The sequence below is a fragment of the Neopsephotus bourkii genome, unplaced genomic scaffold (assembly GCF_033783945.1).
Source record: "Neopsephotus bourkii isolate Nb327-2 ecotype Australia unplaced genomic scaffold, CSIRO-AGI_Nbou_v1 NB_234, whole genome shotgun sequence".
NCBI lineage: Eukaryota > Metazoa > Chordata > Aves > Psittaciformes > Psittacidae > Neopsephotus > Neopsephotus bourkii.
In genome coordinates, this window is record NW_026900744.1 from 1,419,502 (window position 1) to 1,441,186 (window position 21,685).

Consider the following 21,685-nt stretch of genomic DNA (forward strand, 5'->3'; position numbering starts at 1 on the left):
AAGCATCCCATTGTGGAGGTTTTGAGATAAAAAGAGTTCTTGATGACAAGGTTTTCAAAGGGTTTCTGTCAGAGAACAATGAGGCTGTAATTTTTAATGCTATTATTGTAGTACAAGCTAAGAAGTTCTGCAGTCTGAGCAGATGTCTGATGCTACATTTGGAAAAGGTGCCATTAAACATTTGTGACATCAGTGTGATATTAAACAGTGTAACACTATGCAACAATTAAATATCTGAAAGATTATTTCCATGGAAAAATGATGATTCTCCAATGTTTGCCTGTACATGCAGCAAAACTGGATGGTGCTATGAATTCACAAATTTAACATCAGTTGTCTGAAGCGAGAATAATTCTAAACCAAAATGCTAATAGAAGAAACAGCTATTTTATCTAAGCTCTGCTCCTAGAGATGTCCAAATGGGTATTTAAAAATCATCTCACAATCTTTACTGGGTGAAAAATGTAGAAATTCTTCTCATAGCTTTTGGATAATTTTTACAGAGACTTTGTCTTTATATTTCTTTATTTAAGTTTTATAGATGTATTTTCCCCATGCCCTTCTTAACTGACTTTCTAGACAGATGAAATGAGGTATGTTTGGCCTTGGTAACTACAAAGACATATACCTACATATAAGTCTGCCTGGTTTGAAGGTATCTGTTCTGGCCCTCTTTCTAGCACATGCCTCAAGTCAGTCATGCACTTCGTTTTCACATGTTCTTTATTTTCTCATTCAGTCCACAAGCAAAATCTGACAACAGAATTGTAGATAACAATGAGATCCCAATCGGGAAGTTCTCCTTATTCTGAGCCTTCTTCCTACAGGTACATGAAGTAACTTCCTATAGGATTACCAATGATTAATTATTTGAACTGGGAAAAAAAAAGTTGCCGATCAGTTTATTCTTTCCCAGAAAGGTCAAACTGAATTCAGTTTGAGACAAAATATACATGACTTTGACCATGCTAAGTTGCTGGTTTCTACATTCTTAGGATGGTGAATGTAGATTCCACTGGTCATAATTTCCCTTCCCCAAATACTCTCTTTTGGAATGTGAAAAGACAAAGTCCAGTCCTAGTTCTCAATAAGGCTGTAAATGGCATGCTGGGATTTTTAAAAGTCATAATTCATCTTTCTTCTTCAGGATGATTTTCCTTACAAGTTCTGTAACATAAGGTCTTATTTCTTCAACAGTGACAGTAGAGTCCCAGGCCTTTACTACTTTCCCATTGGGGTCCACCAGGTATTTCCAGAAGTTCCAGGTTGGTTCTTCTCCTGTAGAATCTATAATGGGTGGGGAAACAAAAAAAAGTGGGAACTTAGAAAAGCAAACCAGGCTGGCCAATTCCTGACATTTGTTCATGTCAATTTGATGATGACCCTCTCAGAGGAAGAAGGAATGTAAAATTAAGGGAGAGTTGAGACTGAATAATGAGATTCATTTTCTGACAGACAGTAGCGCCCTGGAGACTAATGGAAACAGCCAAGCTTGAGACAGGCAGGAGAAAGCACTATAATCAGACTTAAAAGTGTGTGCTTACACATGTGTGTGTCTGCTATACAGACAAATCCAAAACAGTTGAACAGTGATAGGAAAATGGAGTTGGGCATAACAATATAGCTGTATTAGGAGTATTTGCTTATCCAGATTTTTTCCAGCAGCATGTGCTTCAGAAGAATGTTTCAAGAAATGCTACATGAAGAAGTAACAAAGTAAACTGTTGCAGGAAATTTCCTCTTAATCCTTACGTATGAGTTTTTCCCTCCATGACCACAGTCATTTTACATGAGTCGCATTCTTATTCTTTACTATTCTGCTACATGACTAACAGAATGTTCAGGATTTACAGTCAGACCAGGAGCCTCATTGCACTAATAGCACAAGTGTGTGGACCAACAAAGAAACAGAAGTTTTGCAAGTTTCATGTGACATGTCCACAATAAATAACCCTGCTCAGCAAAAAGAAATAGAAGAATGTGAAGGGGAATAACAGGAAGTCTGGCTGGCAGAAAGATCCATTACAGACAGCTGGAAGGTGTGCTTGAGGTAGTCAAAAATACTACCAACACTGATTTAAAGTCAGTGGTATGTGGGAGAACACTGGTTCTGGGGAGAAGCAGCAGCGATACAGTCCTGGCAAAACACAGCTCAGGTGATACCGTACCATATTGGGCTTTATTAAATATCATTGCTTCAGGCATTTGACAATGAAGACATTTCCTTCACCCTGGATAAAGAGTGACATTTCTGTTTGGCATTTAAATGGTATTTAGAGCATTCATTCATGCAAGAAAAGTAGTGCCCTCATAGAGGATATTCTGCTTTACAGCGTAGTTTGCCAGCTGTCTGCTAAGAACCAGCAAAACCTCTTCAGGTCTCAATGCCAGCTGTAATGCAGAATAGAACTGCAGGGACCCTACAGTATGGCTGTTCTGATGCTTGGCAAGGAAGGAGGAAGGGAGTATTCAAGGACATCTCTTACTGCCTGGTTTTGCTTTGTAATTGTTGAAGTAAATTATGTAGGTGCTTTGCTTCCACTTATTCTACAACTCTTGAGGTGAACTTTATAAATCCAACCTGCAGCAGCTGTGTCACAGGAGAAGCACTTACGAGACTCCTAAGTGGAAAAAGGAAATCAGGTGTTGTATGCATACAGGAGAGTATTTCAAGACCTGTATTCCATGTAGAGGTTTATTAGACTAGCTTTTACAGGGCATCTGTTATCATACTGTCCATCCCTGGAGATCCAGATTACTCACCAATTAAGTACTTGAAGGCAGGAATTGCACCAGCTCCACTGACTGTAGTTTTGCTGAACATAGGGAAGGAGGCGCTGTAAGTCTTTCGTGCAAAACTCTCAATTTCTTTGTTGGTGTCTGGTTCTTGCTGCCCAAACTGATTGCACGGGAATGCCAGCACATTGAAATGATATGGGCCGAGGTCCCTCTGTAGCTGTTGTAAGGCCTTGTAGTGGCTATCTGTGTACCCACACTCGCTTGCAACATTGACAACTAGTGACACCTGAAGAACAAGAGAGATGAAAAGATGTGCTGCACATGTCAGTTTTCCAACGGGAAGGCTTGAAATGAGAACATCTAAAAAACTGTGACCAAACACCTGTGTTTGAAACTACACTGAGTTCTGTTCACAACAGGACAATTCAATCTTTCTTTTATGTATTCCCATTTGGCTACCATGGAGTTAATGAATAAACTGCTAAGCAATCTTGAGTTTACAGAGAAGCTGTTTCTCCATTCTGCCTTTTGCATGGTTTCCAGTCGTATTCAAGGAATTACTATCCAGCTAAGATACACTAAGTTGAATTAAACTAGCCAATGAATGTATTTTGGGTAGTTTGTTTATCTTTCATGAAGCATCTGTTCCGCAAGATCCCTCCTTGCACAGAATTTAGTACTCCTAAAGAACTGGCTGATCCATCATTGCTGGTGTAGATGCCTTGACCTGGAAGTTAACAGAAGCAATTACAGGATTTTGGGTTGGTCTGTGCAGTATGGATTGTGAAATATCCCACCATTTCTGGAGTAAACCTACTCAGTCATGACAAAATGACAACCTTTTGCATGAAGGTTTACTACCTCCATTAGAGACTCCAAGAAGTGAAGACTGTGCCCACTACCATTTGAAGTCATTCCTGTAGCTGATCATCTTTGACATGCGCATTGTGTCATTCAGACATTACCACCAGGCATGTATCTGCCTGTGCACATCCAGCAGAGAGGAAGATACCAAACACAGGAGAGCACTACAGAAAAACAGAGGTGTATGTAAGGAGAATACAGACTGGAATAGATTCCAACAAGAATTTGTTTGTTAGGGAAATGAAGTAACTTAGCCCTGACCTGACACATATTCACAGTTTCTCAAGACCTTGAAGAGCTTTCCATTGGTTTTTGAGGTATTTTAACCTTAAATAACTCCTAGAACCTACTTTTAGACTTAGGGGTTTTATTATTCCTACCAATTTTATAAGTGTGAGTTGCCACTCATTCTACATAAATTGAGTCCATTCTAATGTTTTCTTGTGTGTGCCACAGATATTTTAGATACAGTATGATTTTATGAATAAAATAGCATTATGCACTTTATAGTAATTTAACATTCTATTCCTTTTTTTGGAACAGTATGTAAGACTCTTAAGGCAATATAAATATTATAATGCTAAAAATGTTTCTACTCACCTACATTAATATTGGGCATAGTGCAGAAAAAAAGCATTGGGATTTGGGAACCAAAATTCTACCTGGCATACACTAAATCTGCTGGGTTTCTACAGATTATACATCAGCCCAGCAGCTAGTCCTTCATTCTCAAGCTGCAAAAAAAAGTTTAAATTCAATCAAAGTCACCAACACATTCCCCAGTACCAGTAGAACAATGGTGGCCATTTGCATTGGATCTTTCTATGAGACTTTGGAAGTCTCATAGAAGCTGGCATGTTCTCTTTATTATTGTCAGTGTGAGACAGCAGTGTTGAAGGGCCCAGTGCTGCAAGAGGAAAGCCTGAAGCTTGGACACATTAACTGACCTTATCAAATTGCACAGCAAGTGAGTGCGGGGCAAGAAAAGGAAGTAAAAAATCCTGACTCCAAATCACAGACTCTTGTGTCTGTGACCACTGGCTTAGCTCAATTTAAACTTTGGATTCTTATGTTACGATTGCTCCATATTCCTCTCTGTAAGTTTTCATGCAAAATACAGAAGTATATAGGGAATAAGAATAGAGTGATTCAAATAAATTGTATGAAAAATAAGCTACTACATAGAATCATAGAATAGTTCGGGTTGGAAAGGACCTTAAGATCATTCAGTTCCAACCCCCCTGCCATGGGCAGGGGCACCTCCCACTAAACCATGTCACCCAAGGCTCTGTCCAACCTGGCCTTGAACACTGCCAGGGATGGAGCATTCACAGCCTCCCTGGGCAACCCATTCCAGTGCCTCACCAACCTGACAGTAAAGAACTTCTTCCTTACATCCAGTCTAAACTTCCCCTGTTGAAGTTTTAACCCATTACCCCTTGTCCTATCACTACAGTCCCTAATGAAGAGTCCATCCCCAGCATCCCTATAGCCCCCCTTCAGATACTGGAAGGCTGCTATGAGGTTTCCAAGCCTATTTTGTTTTTAAGGCCAGAAAACAAACTGGCATATAACATTCAATAATGTGGGTAAGGTAGGAGATCATAAAATGAAATCCCTTGAAGCAGTAGGAGTAAAGAAAAAGCTAAGGAGACATTGGTGTTCAGCATTTCTTACATTAAACATTAACACTTACTTTGTGTATTTTGTACCTTGTATAGATACATGGGTATATCTAAAGTGGTTTCAGAGTGGCACTGTTTTCCCTGAAAGACAGGTAATATTATAAAGCACAAGCTGATGTAATCTTCCTTGTGGTCGGCAGCATACAGTCTAAGCAGTCCCTCTACACTTGCATATGAAATATGATCTGGAGCCATCTAGCTAAACTACCGAAGCATCACATTCCTTCAGACAACATTTATAAGCTCTACCTGAAATTGTAAATTCAGTCTCCTAAAACATCCAAAGACAGATATATAATTAGAAATTTCAGAGAAGTAACAATTTTATGATGCAGGCTGTCAGCATTTCAAATAGATATTGGACATAAAAAATAACTATTGGCAGTTCTGTTCATGTCAAATAATCTGCATAGTGGTAACTGTAGTTTAGTGTGACTGAAGTAAAAATAGGTTGTACTGCTGACTTAAGTCACATGTAGTTCTTTCAGATGAACTTCTAGAGGCTTTTTAAAGTATAGTTTAAGACTCGGCATTCTCATGATGCGGAACTATTCAGATACTTCGCTATATTCACATCTCTTGGTACTTCATCCCAAATACAATGGCAACATAAGAATTTATCACTGGAGGTTTGGGAAATAAGGTTGTGTAGGTATTATGTTCATTTTATAACAGACAGAAAGGGTGACTTGCCAATGAAAATAACTAAGCTTTTGTAACTTTTACATGATTTTAAGTTAGAAGGGTTGAAAGAATTCACTTGAAACAATTTTAATTTCCAGCTGTTTAAAACCAGTGGTTATTCAGCATGGTGGTGAAAGACTCACACTGCCAATGGTGCAGACTTCCAAATGTTCTCCCACAAAACAGGAGGAAATTATATGCAGCATTTCCTAGAATGGCAGGCACATTGTGCTTCCTTTTTTTTTCCTTAGAAAAATGCATTCTGTTACTGAACATCGTAATTTAATGCTGCAACCCTCCTAAGAGTATAACTAACAAATATAATGCAAAACTGTCTGAATTTATTAGCATTTCATAAGGAATGTTTAAAAGGGTTGTTTAAAAGTCTTTACCAAGTTATCTTTCAAGTGTCTGGCACCAGAGACAGAACCATAGAATAGTTTGGGTTGGAAAGGACCTTAAGATCATTTAGCTTCAACCCCCCTGCCATGGGCAGGGACACCTCACACTAAACCGTGTTGCCCAAGGCTCTGTCCAGCCTGGCGCCCAAGGCTCTGTCCAGCCTGGCCTTGAACACCGCCAGGGATGAAGCATTCACAACCTCCCTGGGCAACCCATTCCAGTGCCTCACCACCCTAACAGGAAAGAACTTCTTCCTTATATCCAATATAAACTTCCCCTGTTTAAGTTTTAACCCATTACCCCTTGTCCTGTCACTGCAGTCCCTAACGAAGAGTCCTTCCCCAGCACCCCTATACCCCCCTTCAGATACTGGAAGGCTGCTATGAGGTCTCCACACAGCCTTCTCTTCCCAGGCTGAATATCCCCAACTTTCTCAGCCTCTCCATACAATGATTCAATGTGGTGATTTCCTTTTTTGTCTGTATTCTTAACAAATAACAGTCACTCTTTATGTTCTCTTCCAGAGGCTGTACTTTGACTTCCTACAACTATTAATGATTTAAGTTCACTGTGCCTCTTGCCTGACTTTAGGCTGCGAGAGTGCAAGTCAAGCACACCACCTAGTGTGCAAACAACTCAGCCTGGACCTTACCAAAATCATTGAAGCTGAATGCTGTATTATCTGTTGTCTTCCTCATACTATCCTTTCCTTCCCATTGCTTAGAAAACCCATGCATTCTGGCAGTGAACTCATTTTTTTAACACTACAAATATAGTTCTTGATTTACTTAATGCTTACACCAGTGTACCTCCTTCAGGAAAAGATTCCTGGACAGATTTGTCAATCTGCTGTAGCTTCAAGTAACCCTTTGTGGATCTTGTAGCAGACACAGTACATACTATGGTTTTTAGACCTTGAGATTCTTAACTGGCTTCATCTGACTGATGGAAGAACCAGTTACAAGTGTCAGAACAGTCCAACTCGGAGTTGTTACTTTCATGGAAAGAGACAGCAATACTTTGTATAGTAATGAAGTAGCTATACTCTGTGTTTATACACATTCAGTAGTACTATATTCTCAGATTGCAGACAGCTGTAATGCAAAGTGTCTACCATTACTATCAATAGTAAAATAATACTTTACATTGTTAAAGTGCTTAATGCTTTTACATTATTATACTACCTTTAGTTCAACATTTCCAAAGCACTGCACTAACACTGCTTAATTACACCTCAGCCCGCTGTACTTTGCTGTGTGGTATGTAGATGCACAGGCAGGCAGTAGGCACTATTATATCTAGATAGGTATAAGCATAGCAGGAATAGTTGATGCTTGGGAGTTCTGACTCTCAAGCAGATACTATTTTGGGGAAGAATACTGCCACTTTCTGCATATCTCAAGAAAATCATAAAATATAATAGAAGCTTTCTTGAATTATATGGCTGGATAGATCAGACAGAATCATGAGATCACAGAATCAGAGAATGGTTTGTGTTGGAAGGGACCATAAAGCTCATCCAGTTCTAACATCCTGCCACAGGCAGGGACACCTTCCACTAGAGCAGGTTGCTCCAAGCCCCATCCAACCTAGCCTTAAGCACTGCTGGGGATGGGGCAGCCACAGCTTCTCTGGGCACCCTGTGCCAGTGCCTCAGTACCCTCACAGGGAAGAGCTTCTGCTTAATATCCAGTCTCAGTCTCACCTCTGTCAGGTTAAAGCCATTCCCCCTTGTCCTGTCACTACAGGCCCTTGTAAAATATTCCTTCTCCAGCTTTCTTATCAGCCCCTTCAGGCACTGGAAGCTGCTCTAAGGTCTCCCCGGAGCCTTCTCTTCTCCAGGCTGAACAAACCCAGCTCTTTCAGCCTTAGGAGAGAAAACTGATTTTATTTGGATCCTAATAATTCTCTTCCAACAATGCATCATTGCTCTTAATTTTTAATGTAGATGGGTCAACATCAGTCTGGTAGCCTGGAATAATCATTGAAGGATGACCTTTATGCACAGCACAGTAAAACACACAGCTTTTTGATCTATTTTGCTTGTGGTATGCTTTTTTCCAGTTGTAATAGTCTTCCCTTTCTTTGCTTTCAGGCAATCCGATACCTGATTTTGTGGCATGTATGCCAAATTTTTAGCATTCTGGCTATATAATTTCTTATGCCCCCATAAAAAGGTGTACTCCCTATCATATTTTTGGTATTTTCATTAAAGTGGAGGATAGGTTATGTCTGCACACATTTCTTTCAGGGAAAAAACTACTCTGTTCCCTGCTTTTTTTCATTTTGTTATTTCAGAACTGTTAGTACATTTCTTATTTATTCTATAACAGAGAGTACTTGTGATTTGTATCAAGATGTGCTTGAATAGAAATTGAATCAATATCAACCAGCCTTATTTTTTTCTTACTAAGAAAAATGGTTTCAATTATCTAAATTACAGTAATTTATATTGAGGTATTGAAGAAAGATTCTGCAAGTCATGAATTGCACTGGTTGTTTAGACTTAGCACAGCTCTAGAATTAGCAGACTTGATTGTTTTCTTTAATACTCTGTATTTTTTCAATGCCCAGTTAGTTTCTTGACTACCAATGAAGTAATTATTTAACTAAATCAGTTGAGTGAATCAAATGAGTTGAATTGAATAGAATGTCTTCTCTACATCTGCCAGAAAGCTTAAGGATGTTAAAAGCTGGTTTAGCAATTAGCAGACTATTGTTCCACGGGCTAACTAGTGACTCTCTTTATAACGCCAGCAGCACACATAGCACATACTACCTGCTTTCTTTAAATAGCTTTAAAACATTAAAGTTATATCTAAACATTACTTATCTCACTGCATATTTAAGCAGGTTCATTTTAAGAAATAACTGGGAGCTTTAATTAACCTCTTTCTACCTCAATACTGACTTCTGACAACATAATGACGGAAAGAGATGTGTTTTATTGCTAGAATATTCCTTAAAATAGTGCACATGCTATCAAACAGCATCCAGCCTCAACATTAATAACCTCTCTGAATGCAAGTCTTTTTGTTTCAAAAGAAGCCAGTCATCAGTTTTTTAGTTGGAATACACTATTCCATATGGCCTAACAGAGATCAGAGTACCATCTGATGGTGTTACAAAGTATAGCTCTAGTGCTCTCCCTTTTGAAGCCAGTCACACCTCAAGGATGGCCTGCTACCAGAGCACCACTGGATACAGATATTCTCCCCTAACCTGGTGTGTCCATGAGATTCCAGATCAGCTGAATTCCCCCTTTGCTTCTTTCCATGTGGATTCTGGCCGGGAGGTAAAGAAGCTACAGGTAGTATTTGTTTATTCAGGCATATTTGCAGATGACCTGCAGACAAAATATGCCCCAGTAACAGGATTTATTGACAGAGCCTTTGGAAAGAGCTCAAAAAAACCCCAAAGCAAATATTGCTTAATGTTAAATAGCTTCCATGTTTTTTTTTCCAATATAGATATTTGAATGGGCATGGGACCACTTCTGCTTTGAATTATGTGGGAGGAAGGAATTCCTGGATGGGAAGAATGAATTCAACCAGGTAAGGTTCAGACCTCTCATTTGGTCCAAATTCACCATTATCCCTTTATCCTGAGCTCAGGAAAGTGTCCCATCTCCTCCCATATACCTTCTCTGTCTTCCTGCCAATGTTTTAGTGACCTGCTGCTGTGGATTAGTAAGCTCAAACACCTCAGTGAAGTCCCTGACAAGGGGGAAAAGGAAGGTGGAAACACCAAGCTGGAGAATCAGAGTGAGATGAGGAGTGGTGCCTGCTCTTTTGGGCAGGAGCCAAGCTGTTGGACTGCCTGGCTGCATCACTGAAGATGTGTCACTTGAGCACTGAGGATGGCAGCTGTGGGCTTTATGTTGATTTTAGCTTCTGTAATTTGTAAAGGGGCTCTAAGAGCTTATAGTATTACATCCCCCATGTGCTAAGTTCCTTTTTCACTTTTCCATAGGTACTGGTCATACCACTAAAAATTAAAAATCACTTCAGGTTACATTCAAGGAAACTGTTCTTGAAATGGGGAGGAAAGCTCTGCTTAGAAATACTTAATGTAACATGTAAATAAAATCTAAAAGACATCATAAAAGTATGTAAGTATCTACATGCCCTTCCCCATATTGCTCTAGCACACTAAAAAGTGACAATGGGAATAGTATTGTGTTGCTACAATTTCACTATATACTGATATTAAAATAATTACATCTCCAATTTTTTACTGTGGTGAATGTTAACTCCATTAGCCACTGATTAAATCCCCTTTTATTTTTATTTTTTTCATTTAGAATAATGTAAAGAAGTGTGATTCAGGTAAAAATAATTTCCTAAAAGTCATACATAAAGGCAGAAAGAGAATCATAGAATCAACAAGGTTGGAAAAGCCCTTTAAGATCATCAAGTCCAACCTTTAAATAAGCTCCAAAAGTGAGTTATACACTGGTACAAACTTCCTGAGGTGCAAATTTAACAGCCACAAGGCAGTGCAATTCATCCTGCTGGATGGAAGGCAGGGAAGCCAGGCAGGCATTCCCCTGCCTGCCACGTCTACAGGCTGCAGCCCGCACCGGCAGAAGACGCGGAGACACACACAGAGGTTAGAACCGCAAACGTTTTATTTAAAGAGCGCAGTGGAGCTGTATGACAAGCAGCATGCAGGCAACACTCCAGATCGGTTACACAGGAGCCGTGAACGCCAATCTCCCTGCATGTGTGCACCGAGCTACTGTACAACCTCTCCACCCCCATTTGGCTGCTGCAGACATGCAAGGACTGGCTGTTAAGTGAGTCCGGGCGAGAGGCGCCCATCCCCGTGCGGACTTACCGAGCCCCTGTATTTCTCCAGAGATACTAGTTTGCCCCTGATGTTTACCACTTTGAAAGTGTAAAAATCAGGCTCCTTCTGCTGCGTAGCGGAAAAGGCTAAGAGCAGCAGCGCTGCAATTGCAAGGAGCATGGCTACAGGGATGAGCAGAACTTTAGGGAAGGAAGAGGGAGGCTTGTGCTCCACACTGCCCTCAGGATCTAGCATGCTGCACGGCCGTGCTGCAGGCACTTGCCACGATAGGAAAGCGCTGCCGCAAAGAACGGACTGCTGCAAACGGAGCTTTTGCAACAGTCTGGCTTCTGCAGAGGGCTGGGAGCTGCGTCCACAGCTCGGAGGGTGTATTCGCTGGGATTCGAATGCTCTAACATGGGAGTATTTCATGGTGGTGGTGGTGTGTGAGGTAATGGGTACACGACAAATGAAAGTGCTCTTTGGCTTGAGATCAGTAAAACTGCATGGGTCTGTGGGGTACCAGAGACACATCCGAGATCTGCTTTCACCATGTCCTAGAAAAATAAGGGGTAGTTAATTGTGCTTTTGATGGATTTATAAATGCCTTTTTTTTAAGTCCGCTGGCTACAGCATGTAGTAACTAGGGTGTAATGGCAAAGGATACCAGTGGCTTGGTTGCTAGTGGTTACTGATGCAAGTACTCAGAAAGAGGGTTGCAGCATACAGTCAGCAAAACCAGTTATGAACATAGAATCACAGCATGGTTTAGGTCGGAAAGGACCTTAAAGCTCATCCAGTTCCGAACCCCTGCCACAGGCAGGGTCACCTTCCATTAGACCAGGTTGCTCCAAGCCCTGTCCAACCTGGCTTTGAACGCTGCCAGGGATGGGGCACTTACTGTGCACAGTATCATGCGAAATGGAGAACTGTTAGCCAGGCCTTCAGGAAATTCATCTCTGCATACACCTGGCTGCATGAAATGAGTGGCCAGACAACTGGTTTTCAGTGTGATCTGGGAGAAACCACATTACCAAAAGGTTTTTAAGCAAGAAAGAGACACTAAGCATCACAAACTGAATTTGGTACCAAAGCTTTCAGATGCACAGAGCCAAACCACTGCTTCAGTGCACTGATGTCATTCTTTGCTTGTCTGCAAGAAAAACAGCCATTTGTGCATAGTTTGCTGCCATGCCTGCTGGGAGAAGAGGATATGTATATTTAAAGTAACAACAATAGAAAGCATTTTATGATCATTGATTTCTTTTTGGACTGAGAAACTGGTGTTCCATGCCTATGAGTGTGGTAATTCTTGGCAAAGCAAAGCATAATGTAGTGATTTACAGAAAACAATTAAGTAGCACATCCCAGGCGTATTGGAAATCTATCTCCTGAAGAGCAAATTACATTTTTTAATCTCACTTTGTGATTTTCATGTTTTTTTTTTAACTGAGTTTTGGTAGGTCTTTGATACCTTGATTAGATTTTGCTAGGTAATTCAAGCATAAGTAGCATTACTGTAGGGGAAGAAGCCATGTATAACTAGTTGCTAAATTTAATAAGTTTTTAAGCATTTCAAATATTTCATAATATTATGTATTTCAGGTTAAGTAAACATCCAGCATCAAGAAATAATGCAATACTACTACAAAAAATATATAGAAAATCTACTGTGCTGTCTATGGGGAAGATACACTGTGCTAAGAATGTGTAGTTCTCACCTTCACAGGTAAGTGTTACCTTTCTGTATACCTGGTATACTTTCCTGGCTGCAGTATTAACCAAACCTGTTTCATTTAACTGACAGTCAAGTATGATTTCTTCATTTTATAAATAAATTATCTAAGAGACTTCTTCACACACAGCTAGAGACAGAGAACAGGGCTTTAATACAGTATATACATTTAAATATAGTTTAAAAACCTAGTAAATCCTAACAATAATTAAAAAAAAATCATCTCAATGATGAAGATAATTCAACATAAGCTTTCTCTTTTTTGTCAGAAATTTAAAAAGAAATATTCACTATACTTTTACACTTTTGGGGGCATAATGTTATAGTAGTTTGGGTATGGGACTATGTCCTGGGTTCAGCGGTAACAGTTATTTTTCTCCTTCTCAGTAGCTGGTGCAGTGCTATGGGGCATCATGCTACAACACGAGACAAGCAAGGTTTTGCTCTGGAAAAGGGACTTTATAAAATCTGCTTCCTACAGCTTTGTGATGATTGTCTCTGATTTCTAGACTTAACGGGGTTCAGAATTATATTTTCGTCCACGAGCTGAGCCCCAGATCTGAAAGGTTTTGGTCACTGGCACTGGGTTGGGAATTCTTTAAATAATGGCCAGCTGGCAGTAGAATCCAGCTTCCTCTTTTACTGCCATGTGGCTGTATTGCTCCCTGCAATAGCACATTCTTTAACATCAGCAAAGAAGGAAGACTGTTCTTTAATACACAGAAGACTATGTCAAAGGCTGTTGGCTTTATAATGATTTGAGTTTTCAGAGCCAACTGCACTAGTGTTTCATATTAGTGTCTATCCAACTATTTAAATCTGATATATTCTAATAAACTTCAGCTTGCAGGAAAAATGCCAGTCAGGTTTGCAAACCGGTGTGTGTTTGCTCGCTAGCATGTCTAAATGTTGATCTAGGAGGACTGTACCCAGTAGCAAGTATAATTTACTTTTGAAATTTCCTCTTTGGCTTGCTAAACCTAATAAAAATCTTTGTCAAATAGGACTGGACAGAAACCACCAACCAGTTAACCTTAGCTGTCCCCAAACACCTCTGCAATTGCTGTCACTGCTGACCCAGACTGGAGGGGCCCTTGTTCTTGAAGGTGAAAGCTCCGCACTACATCCATTACAATCCCTGGAGCTATCCAATCCTCATTTGTAAAGCATGAATTTCAAGTGAGCCACAAAAAAAGCAGATTAGCTCTAAGGATCGAACTGCCTTCACAATACATTCAGAAATAACATACTTAGTGAATCCACTATTACAGATCTTGCAATTTTTGTTTACCTACAGAGACTCTGAGGTGGTGCTTCCAGCACTCCTCATTATTTATAATACTTTCCTTTAAATCCCTCAAGGATTTCCACATTAATCTTTTGCATGCCTTGTTTTTCTGGAAAGGCTTCCTTATCCTGGGCTAGCAAGTGCCAACAACATGACATTTCACTGCCAAGAAGGGGTACTGTACTGGATCACAGAGGGATTTGCCTTACACAAGCACTTGCCAATTTCCTTAGGTCACTCTCCAGCATTGCCAAGAGCCAGGCGGGCCAGCTCTGTCTCCCCCGAGACCTGCACAGCTGCCAGCAGACACGCCGGCCAGCTTCATGTCAAGGTCAGGGAGCCAGCAGCCATTTCCCCCCCACATCCGTGTTCTCCACAGGCTGCTTTGTGTGCAGCACACCCGCCCCTCTCCACCCAAGCAGCGCTGGGAGCAGAGGAGGGGGGGGGGCCCGCCCTGAAGAACGGGGGAAGACGACCCTCCAGGCGGGCCCTAACCCGGCTCCACAGGGCCTGGCATGCGTGGGGAGAGACCTGCAATGCAAAACGGGATAAAAATTAGGATGAGTGTAGGGGAGTAAGGAAAAAAATGTAGCTGCTTAAGCCCGCGTTCGTGTTTCCTGCTGTGGCACTGGGGTAGGAAGACTCTGAAGGCCGGCGGTGATGGGGGGGGGGGGGAGCGCGCTCCCAGAGGAGAGGCAGTTCCGCGGGGCAGGTGGGGCTCCTCCACCAGCCGGGCACGATCCGGGTAGGGTAGGGTAAGGTAGGGTAAGGTAAGGTAAGGTGGGGCAGGGCATGGCTGCACCAGGCCCAGGCATCCACACGCCGCCACCCGGCAGCGCCGCCCGCCCTCGAGGCTCTCCCTCCCGCCCTCGCCCCATAATGCATCGCGCGGCGCGACTGACATGGCGGCCGGGCCGGACTGAGCCGCTGGCGTCGCGGGCCTCCAGCAGCTGGAGCCGGGCATGGCGGGGGCGCAGCCCCGGCACCCCTAGCGCCGCAGCCAGGTACCGGGCTCCTGGGGCCGGGGGTGCTCCGCCCAACTCCTTGGGCCTCCCCCGAGGGGTGGGGGAGGTTGGGCGCGCTCTGCTCCCCCCGCTGAGCCGGGCGGGGGGAGGCGGGCTCCGGCGGGGGGGCTTGTCCACGCCGGCGCCCCCCGCCTCAGCCTGCGGCGCCCCAGCTCCGCCTTGTCCCTGCCCTCCGTCTTGCGCCCCGCCTCGATGGCCCTTAGCGGCCTCCCCACCTCTCGCCCGGGCAGGGGGCCGGCGCTGGGGCTGTTGTGCGTACGCGGTGGGGGCCGCTGGTTGTAGCCCGGGGGCTGGGGGGGGGGGATCGGCCGCAAGGTCAGCGGGGAACGGGAGCCGGCCCCATTCAACCAGGCGGGCGGGCGGTTGTTGTGAAGGCAGTGCCCGGCTGAACGCCCGTTGGGGGCTGCAGGGCAGGAGCTGGGTGCTTCCGCTTATTCTCACGGCCTGTGGAGTTAAATGTTGGGGGGAGGACCATTGCGGTTGTTGAGGCTCCCCGAGGAAGTGCCCCTCTCTCCCGTGCCGTCCTCATGAGCCGTGTGCCCCTCTAACGCCTATTGCCAAACCGAAGGTTCTCCTTTCTGTGGGTCATGATGTGCCTGAAATGACACACAGGCATCCCTGTGCTCGTGTGTTTGTGCTCTTTTGTTGGCTTATCTTGTATACAAATACAGCTGAACGACTCCGGCTTTTGCAATATGTTGCAATGTGCCAGTTGGCTGAATGTGTCATATTACCTGAGGCCTTCTTGCTTTTAAGGTTGTTTCTGGGTATATCAAAGGAAGACAAGCTCATAACATGCAGACAAACAATATAATCAGGTTTAGGCTAAGGTAGGGATTAGTACAATAAAAACTATGGATCTAATGATTTCTTTATATTCATGCCACCTCTACGTCACTTGGCTTCATGAGCACTGTGCCCTGGATTTGAGTCATTGCATTTGCTTGAAAATAGAGGATAAGTGTTGCTTCTGTTTTAGTTTGAGTTGTGCTCCGTGTTTCAGTAGGTGCTTTTTGGATAGTCTGACCCCAGATAGTTACAATTATTTCTATTATGAGAAAAGTAAATCGGCTATGGAAGTATGACTTAATTACAGTCTCTGGCAGAAGGTGCTATATTAGGATACAAACACCATTTTTGCAGGGAGCTTTTTAAGTAATTTTTCTATCTTACTGAAAATACCTTTATAAAGTAAATTTTGGGATGAAATTACAGTTTCCCAGTACATAAATATTTGGTTATATTCCTAGAAGGTAAATACAGAGGAATCAGAAAGTGCCTTACACATTCTGCTGTTGCGCAGAAGACGACAGGGACTTTTCTCTTGTACCTCAAATAACAGAGGAAAAGAGACTGCTGGATGCCATGGGGCATTTACCTGCTTCTTCCTCTGAAGGGAATTGCTGCTGTGGGGACAAAAAGGGAAGTAGAATTTCCCTGTATCTTGTATGAAAGTAAGAGATCTCTGGGGAGCTCCTCTTAAGTGTCTCATGGATCTGCTTGTCAGAGTAATGTTTTGGGGCTGTGTATTCACACTGATTCCATAAGGCAGTTCAAATTTTGCCGGGCTGAGAGTTTATTGTGTGTTGTAGTTGTAGTATTCTTGAAATTTCACAAAGTGTTTCTGCTAAATTAACTTTATTTTTGTCCGTATCTTAATGAAATAATGGAATGCTCATCCTGACTTGCACTGACAACTCATAGAAGGAAGGAGCCTGCAATTTGCTTAGTGGATTAATTTGAAGAATGGAAGCAGTCCAGGGGAAGTCAACATTTCAGATGCTTTTGGCACATTAAGATTATATTGTATATCATTTGATAAATTGTTTAAATGCACATAAGTGATAGATCAGTAACACTTTTAACTTAGAAGCACTAAAATCTTACTACCTAAATTTAGTCACAATGCATATGAATCTAATATTTACCTTTTTTCTTACCAGAGATGTGGGTATACATGTATGTGTACTCATTACTGTATCCTTGGGTCCTAATTCTGGTAGTAATGTTTTAGCAGATCTTTGGGAAAAAAAAAACCACAACCAAACAACAACCAAGCAGCTTGTCAGATGTTCTTAGATTTTATTTTTTATTTCTGTTAATGAATAAAATACTGTTTCCAGCATTTTCAGACTTCATTTTTTGGTGTCAGCAAAGCTTGGCTTGGGAGCCTGGAACCAGTTGGAGCTTGGGTCTGTTGTGACTCAGTTGATGCGTCAACTATAGGGATGTATTTTTACTTCCCCTATTTTTTAAAGTAGTGGTTTTCAGCATGTTTCTTTCAGTAGTGAAAGTTCTGAATGCTGGTAAAGCAGATGTAAGGATACCAGTAGAAGATTCATTTGCTTTACCTGTGGTTTGTGAACTAGTTTGTGACTGGTATGAAGTAGTTCAAAGGCTGTTGCTTCTTCAAAGGTTGGAGTTTGGGTGAAGACATCTCTAGTGCTTAAACACAAGATCCAGATAAACTTCTGTGCCACAAATAAATACTGCTGTATTTTTATTTAGCATAAGTGCCAAATGTAAATGGAGATCTAAGACTAAGATGGATAAATTCTGTTTAAATGCATAGCTGCCACTTAAACCAGTTTCATGATCAGTTCAGGCCTCTGGAAGCTAGTTCAGCCTCTGAAAGGCTTTAAACCTAGGCAGTGCTGCGCGGTGTTTTTCCAGCCTCCTCACCTGTATTGGTACAAATGTGTTTGTTTTTGAAGTTAGAGCTGCCTTGGATCAGCTTCCTGCTCTGGTTACAGCATGTATCTTGCAGCATACTGGGACATTGGAGGCAGGTGGTACTCCTCATCTGGCTTTAGTGCTTGCTTAAGTTGATTGTGAAATGTTTAAAGGGCTATTACAGTAAAACCTAGGATCAGAACCAGAATCCTTATATGAAAGGCAGTTAAGAGAAGCCATTGTAACTTAGTTACATAGCTGGTGTGACTGAGAGGGTGGAATGGGAGTCATCAGCAGTAATAGGTTCAGAAAGAGGTAGTTCTTGGTGTTTGTGACATGCCTCTTTCTTGCCTTCTCAGTGAGTCATACCATGTTGTAGAACAGACAGCGGCCATCAGTGCAAAGAGAGAATCATCTCTAACAAGCACTTCTTGTATGGATCTCCTATCCAGCATATTCTGCGCATTTCATAATTCGGTTGTAAGATATTTGCACCTATGTATGTTATTAAGTTTTGCAGCAAGCAAAGCCTTTCCTGTTAGTTACTCAGTGGTACTTTCATAATTCAGATAATCCTGTTACAGTTATATATACTTGTTTATCTAATGATCACTCCTTGGGAGTTTTCAGTCCTCCACGCTGTAAACACAACGTGGGAGCTTCCTACTGAGTTGCATATCTTCACTAAGCCCAGATGCAACAGGTTTTGTTGCATCCCTGTTTCGTGTGCTAGATTTTCTGTGCTCTGCACTGGCTTCCTTCTAGATAGATTTTAGTGGTATTATACTTACTAGCCTATATTCTATAGCCTGTAGTAACAGGAAGGTCTGAAATACTGTCTAGCACTTACGTTTGTTACTAAGAATACTGATGGGTTTATTGCTGGTAGAGCCTGAGGTGTGTTAGTGGCCAGTAATCTCTGATAGGTTTAGTTGTAAGTACATTGGAAAAACATCAAGGACTGATAACAGTTTGTACTAAGTTCTGTCTAATGCGTAATAAACATAAATGTATGATAGCTTGAATGATCTTGTAGAAGTTCTCAGAAACAAAAATGGGTCTAAGGCTGCAAACAGTACAGAAAAGAGATACCTCCACCAGCACATGAGGGCTGTCTGTAGACATCACGTCTGCTGCTGTCTGAGGAGAGTGCAGTAGACAACCTTTCCTTTCATTCTTCTCTGTGGCTGTAACCTTTGCTTGCTGAATTTATTTCTGTTTCCATTGGGGAAGTTCAACTGGGCTGTGTTGGTAATCAGGTGAGGAGGGTTGGACTCACTGAGGTTAATCACCCCTTGTATTGTTGGAAGGCTGGTTTGAGAGATTTGGGCTTAAGGCACAATCATAATGGGACAGATAAAACCAGGTCTCAGATAAAATACAGCTATCTCAAAGGAGGGAGTGATAATTATGTTTGTAGTACTTTAGCTGTTTATATTTAATGTAGTACTCCCCAGGAAATGAAACTTGTGAGACCGTTTCTCTTTGTGTTTAGTTGCTCTTCTACACTCGTCTCATAACTTTGGACATTCAGCCAGTTGGGACCAAATTTTTGAACATATTTGAAGTAATATAAGCAGATTATTGCATTTCTCTATGTTTTCTGGAAAAACGATGCCTCATCAGAGGATGGGTCTCTGCTGAGGGGAAAACAGTTTCCACTTAGGGAGTAGTTAAAGAACCAGTCAGTGCATATATTCCTTCAGCTACAGCATGTCTCTTCTGCTTGCCCAATGGTCTGTGATCCAGAGTGTGACAGAGGAGCGCAAAATGAATGTATAGGAAACCAGGTATATTCAGTTCTGCTGCTGGTGTAAATACTTTTGCGAAAGAGCAGCTCAGAATGCAGGAGCTCACAGTTTAACTTGCCCTTCATCTTGGAAGAGGCCCTGTTATGGCAGTGTCTGATGCAAAATGTGTGCTTCTGAAGGAGTTAAATACGGTTGAACAACTTGAGAGCAAGGAGTGGAAGGGCAAATGGGTCCAAGTGCCTTCTTGAAAGTGTTTGGGTTTTTCCTCCCCCTGTTTGGAAGTAAGTTACCCAGAGTTTTTGCAATTCAAATGCAGAATTTTTTAATGCTAGACTGAGAGTAGGAGGAAACAAAAGAAACCGGCAGAAATGAAAGTGAAACAATGTCGTTCCTTCGTTTTGTGAGCCTAAAATGAAGTCTGCTGTAGTAAAATTGAAGCTGATGTTAAGCATTTTTAATTTGATTGCTGTAGCTATGTATAGGCTCAATCATTTTTCAGAGTTTGAGGTCAGATGGTGTCGTGTCTGACCTCAAACTCTTGTATTTGAGCCAGATTATTTTTCTACAAAGAGCCAAGAATTGAGGTAGGCTTCAGAGGAGTAACTGATTGTACATTCAGAAAGCAGAGGAACCCAAGTCCCCTGTAATAGCAGGATGTTGAATAAATGAAACATGCAGAAATGATTTCAGCAGGTTAATCATACCCCGCTTTGCAGATGCAGGTGAATAATTCTGCTTTTATTGCCAGCCTGCCTGGGAGAAAATTCTTCTTTGATTCCAGGTCTGGCAATTTGAGCCTGAGTTGGTGAATAAGATATCCAGGTTTCTAGAAAGATGCCATCTCAGCAGTGATTCACTCCTCCAGTGTGTTGTTTCCTACCAAGTTCTTCTTTTTGGAGGCACTTCTTTCACTCTCTCCCCTCTCTCTTGTATAGATGGCCAATATCTGACAGAGGAGGGAAGATCTTTATGAGACTGTCTTAGACTTAGTAGTGGTCTCTTTGTTTTTCATGTTAAGTTTCATTACTTGGCAGTGTGGTTACTATTGAGTATGTTACAGCAGTTTAGAATATTTTTTTGTTTGCTAAATCATTTCAGTATTTAATTCAAAAGAAATAAGAGGAAAAAGATGCCAAAATACAACATTATTATTGTAATTGTATTTCAGATTCTGAATTTCATTGTAGAACCCTTTTTCTGTACAAAATATTCTTGCCTTATGAAATTTCAAGACTTGTTCTTCATATTTCTGAGGAATAAGGAATGTATCTGTGCTTTTTGATCTTAACTACTTGTATTTAATTAAACTCTTAATATGTGACATTATCACAGTACTCAATTTATTAGCTGGATTATAGTTTTTCCTAGCAGTTTTCTGAGTGGCTTTTTTCACATCACGTTTGTACATTTGATTAAAGCTTATCTGTTCTCTTTGAATATGTAACTGGGTATTTTGTTGAATGGATGAGATCAAGTCATTTAAGCCTACAATAGAATTTTTGTGGTTTTTGTTTTTTAAACCTCCTTGCAGAATATGAACCTAACAATGCGACACGTGCAAAAAGCAGAGCAAAATGAAGCCGTGCTTTTCCTCCAATGCTAGAATTAAGCTGGAAATGATGCCAAGAGAAGTTGTCCCCACCCAACTAGTTGTTTGTTATTACCAGCTCCTGCTCCTCCTCCTCCTCCCTTGTGCCAGCTTAATGCTAAGCTGGATTGGTTTTCCGGTTTTATTCACTGCAGACCTGCACAAGGGAGGGAGCAGCCCCAGGAGTGGGAGTAAGTAGCCAGGGTTGGAGGAAGGGTGTTGTTGCTTGTCTTTTAGGTGGTGTTGACCTACGCTGCTTTTCAGTGAATGTGGAAGTGTGGTCTCAGCGTCCGCAGTTAATGGTGATGTGCACGTCAGAAATGAATCAGAAATGAAAGTGGAATTGATGTGTGTGGGTTGGGTTTGTTTTTTTTTTGCTGCTGTTCTTGTTTGGGTTTTATTCTCTCTCCAGGTCGAGAAACTAAAGCATAAGGAGTAGTTTAGAATTTGAGAAAACCTA

At 41.7% G+C, this 21,685-nt stretch overlaps 2 protein-coding genes across 5 annotated transcripts in view; one reads left to right on the forward strand and one right to left on the reverse strand.

Annotated features, from left to right (window-relative positions):
* Positions 1–710: 710 nt before the first annotated feature.
* GPX7 (glutathione peroxidase 7) lies at positions 711–11,611 on the reverse strand. Its single transcript, XM_061344866.1, has 3 exons — positions 11,214–11,611; positions 2,764–3,025; positions 711–1,287 (listed from the first exon to the last, which is right to left on the reverse strand). Exons 1-3 carry the CDS (start codon positions 11,595–11,597, stop codon positions 1,124–1,126), a joined length of 810 nt encoding a protein of 269 aa, XP_061200850.1. The 5' UTR covers positions 11,598–11,611; the 3' UTR covers positions 711–1,123.
* Positions 11,612–15,034: 3,423 nt separating this feature from the next.
* Positions 15,035–21,685, forward strand: part of TUT4 (terminal uridylyl transferase 4) — a 49,152-nt gene continuing 42,501 nt past the window's right edge. For 2 of the 4 annotated variants that reach the window (XM_061344828.1, XM_061344826.1), the window contains exon 1: positions 15,036–15,192. The gene's annotated coding sequence lies outside the window, so the exon portion shown is untranslated. Of the gene's footprint in view, positions 15,193–21,685 lie in introns of all 4 variants that reach the window. The other 2 variants (XM_061344829.1, XM_061344827.1) reach the window with 2 other exon arrangements.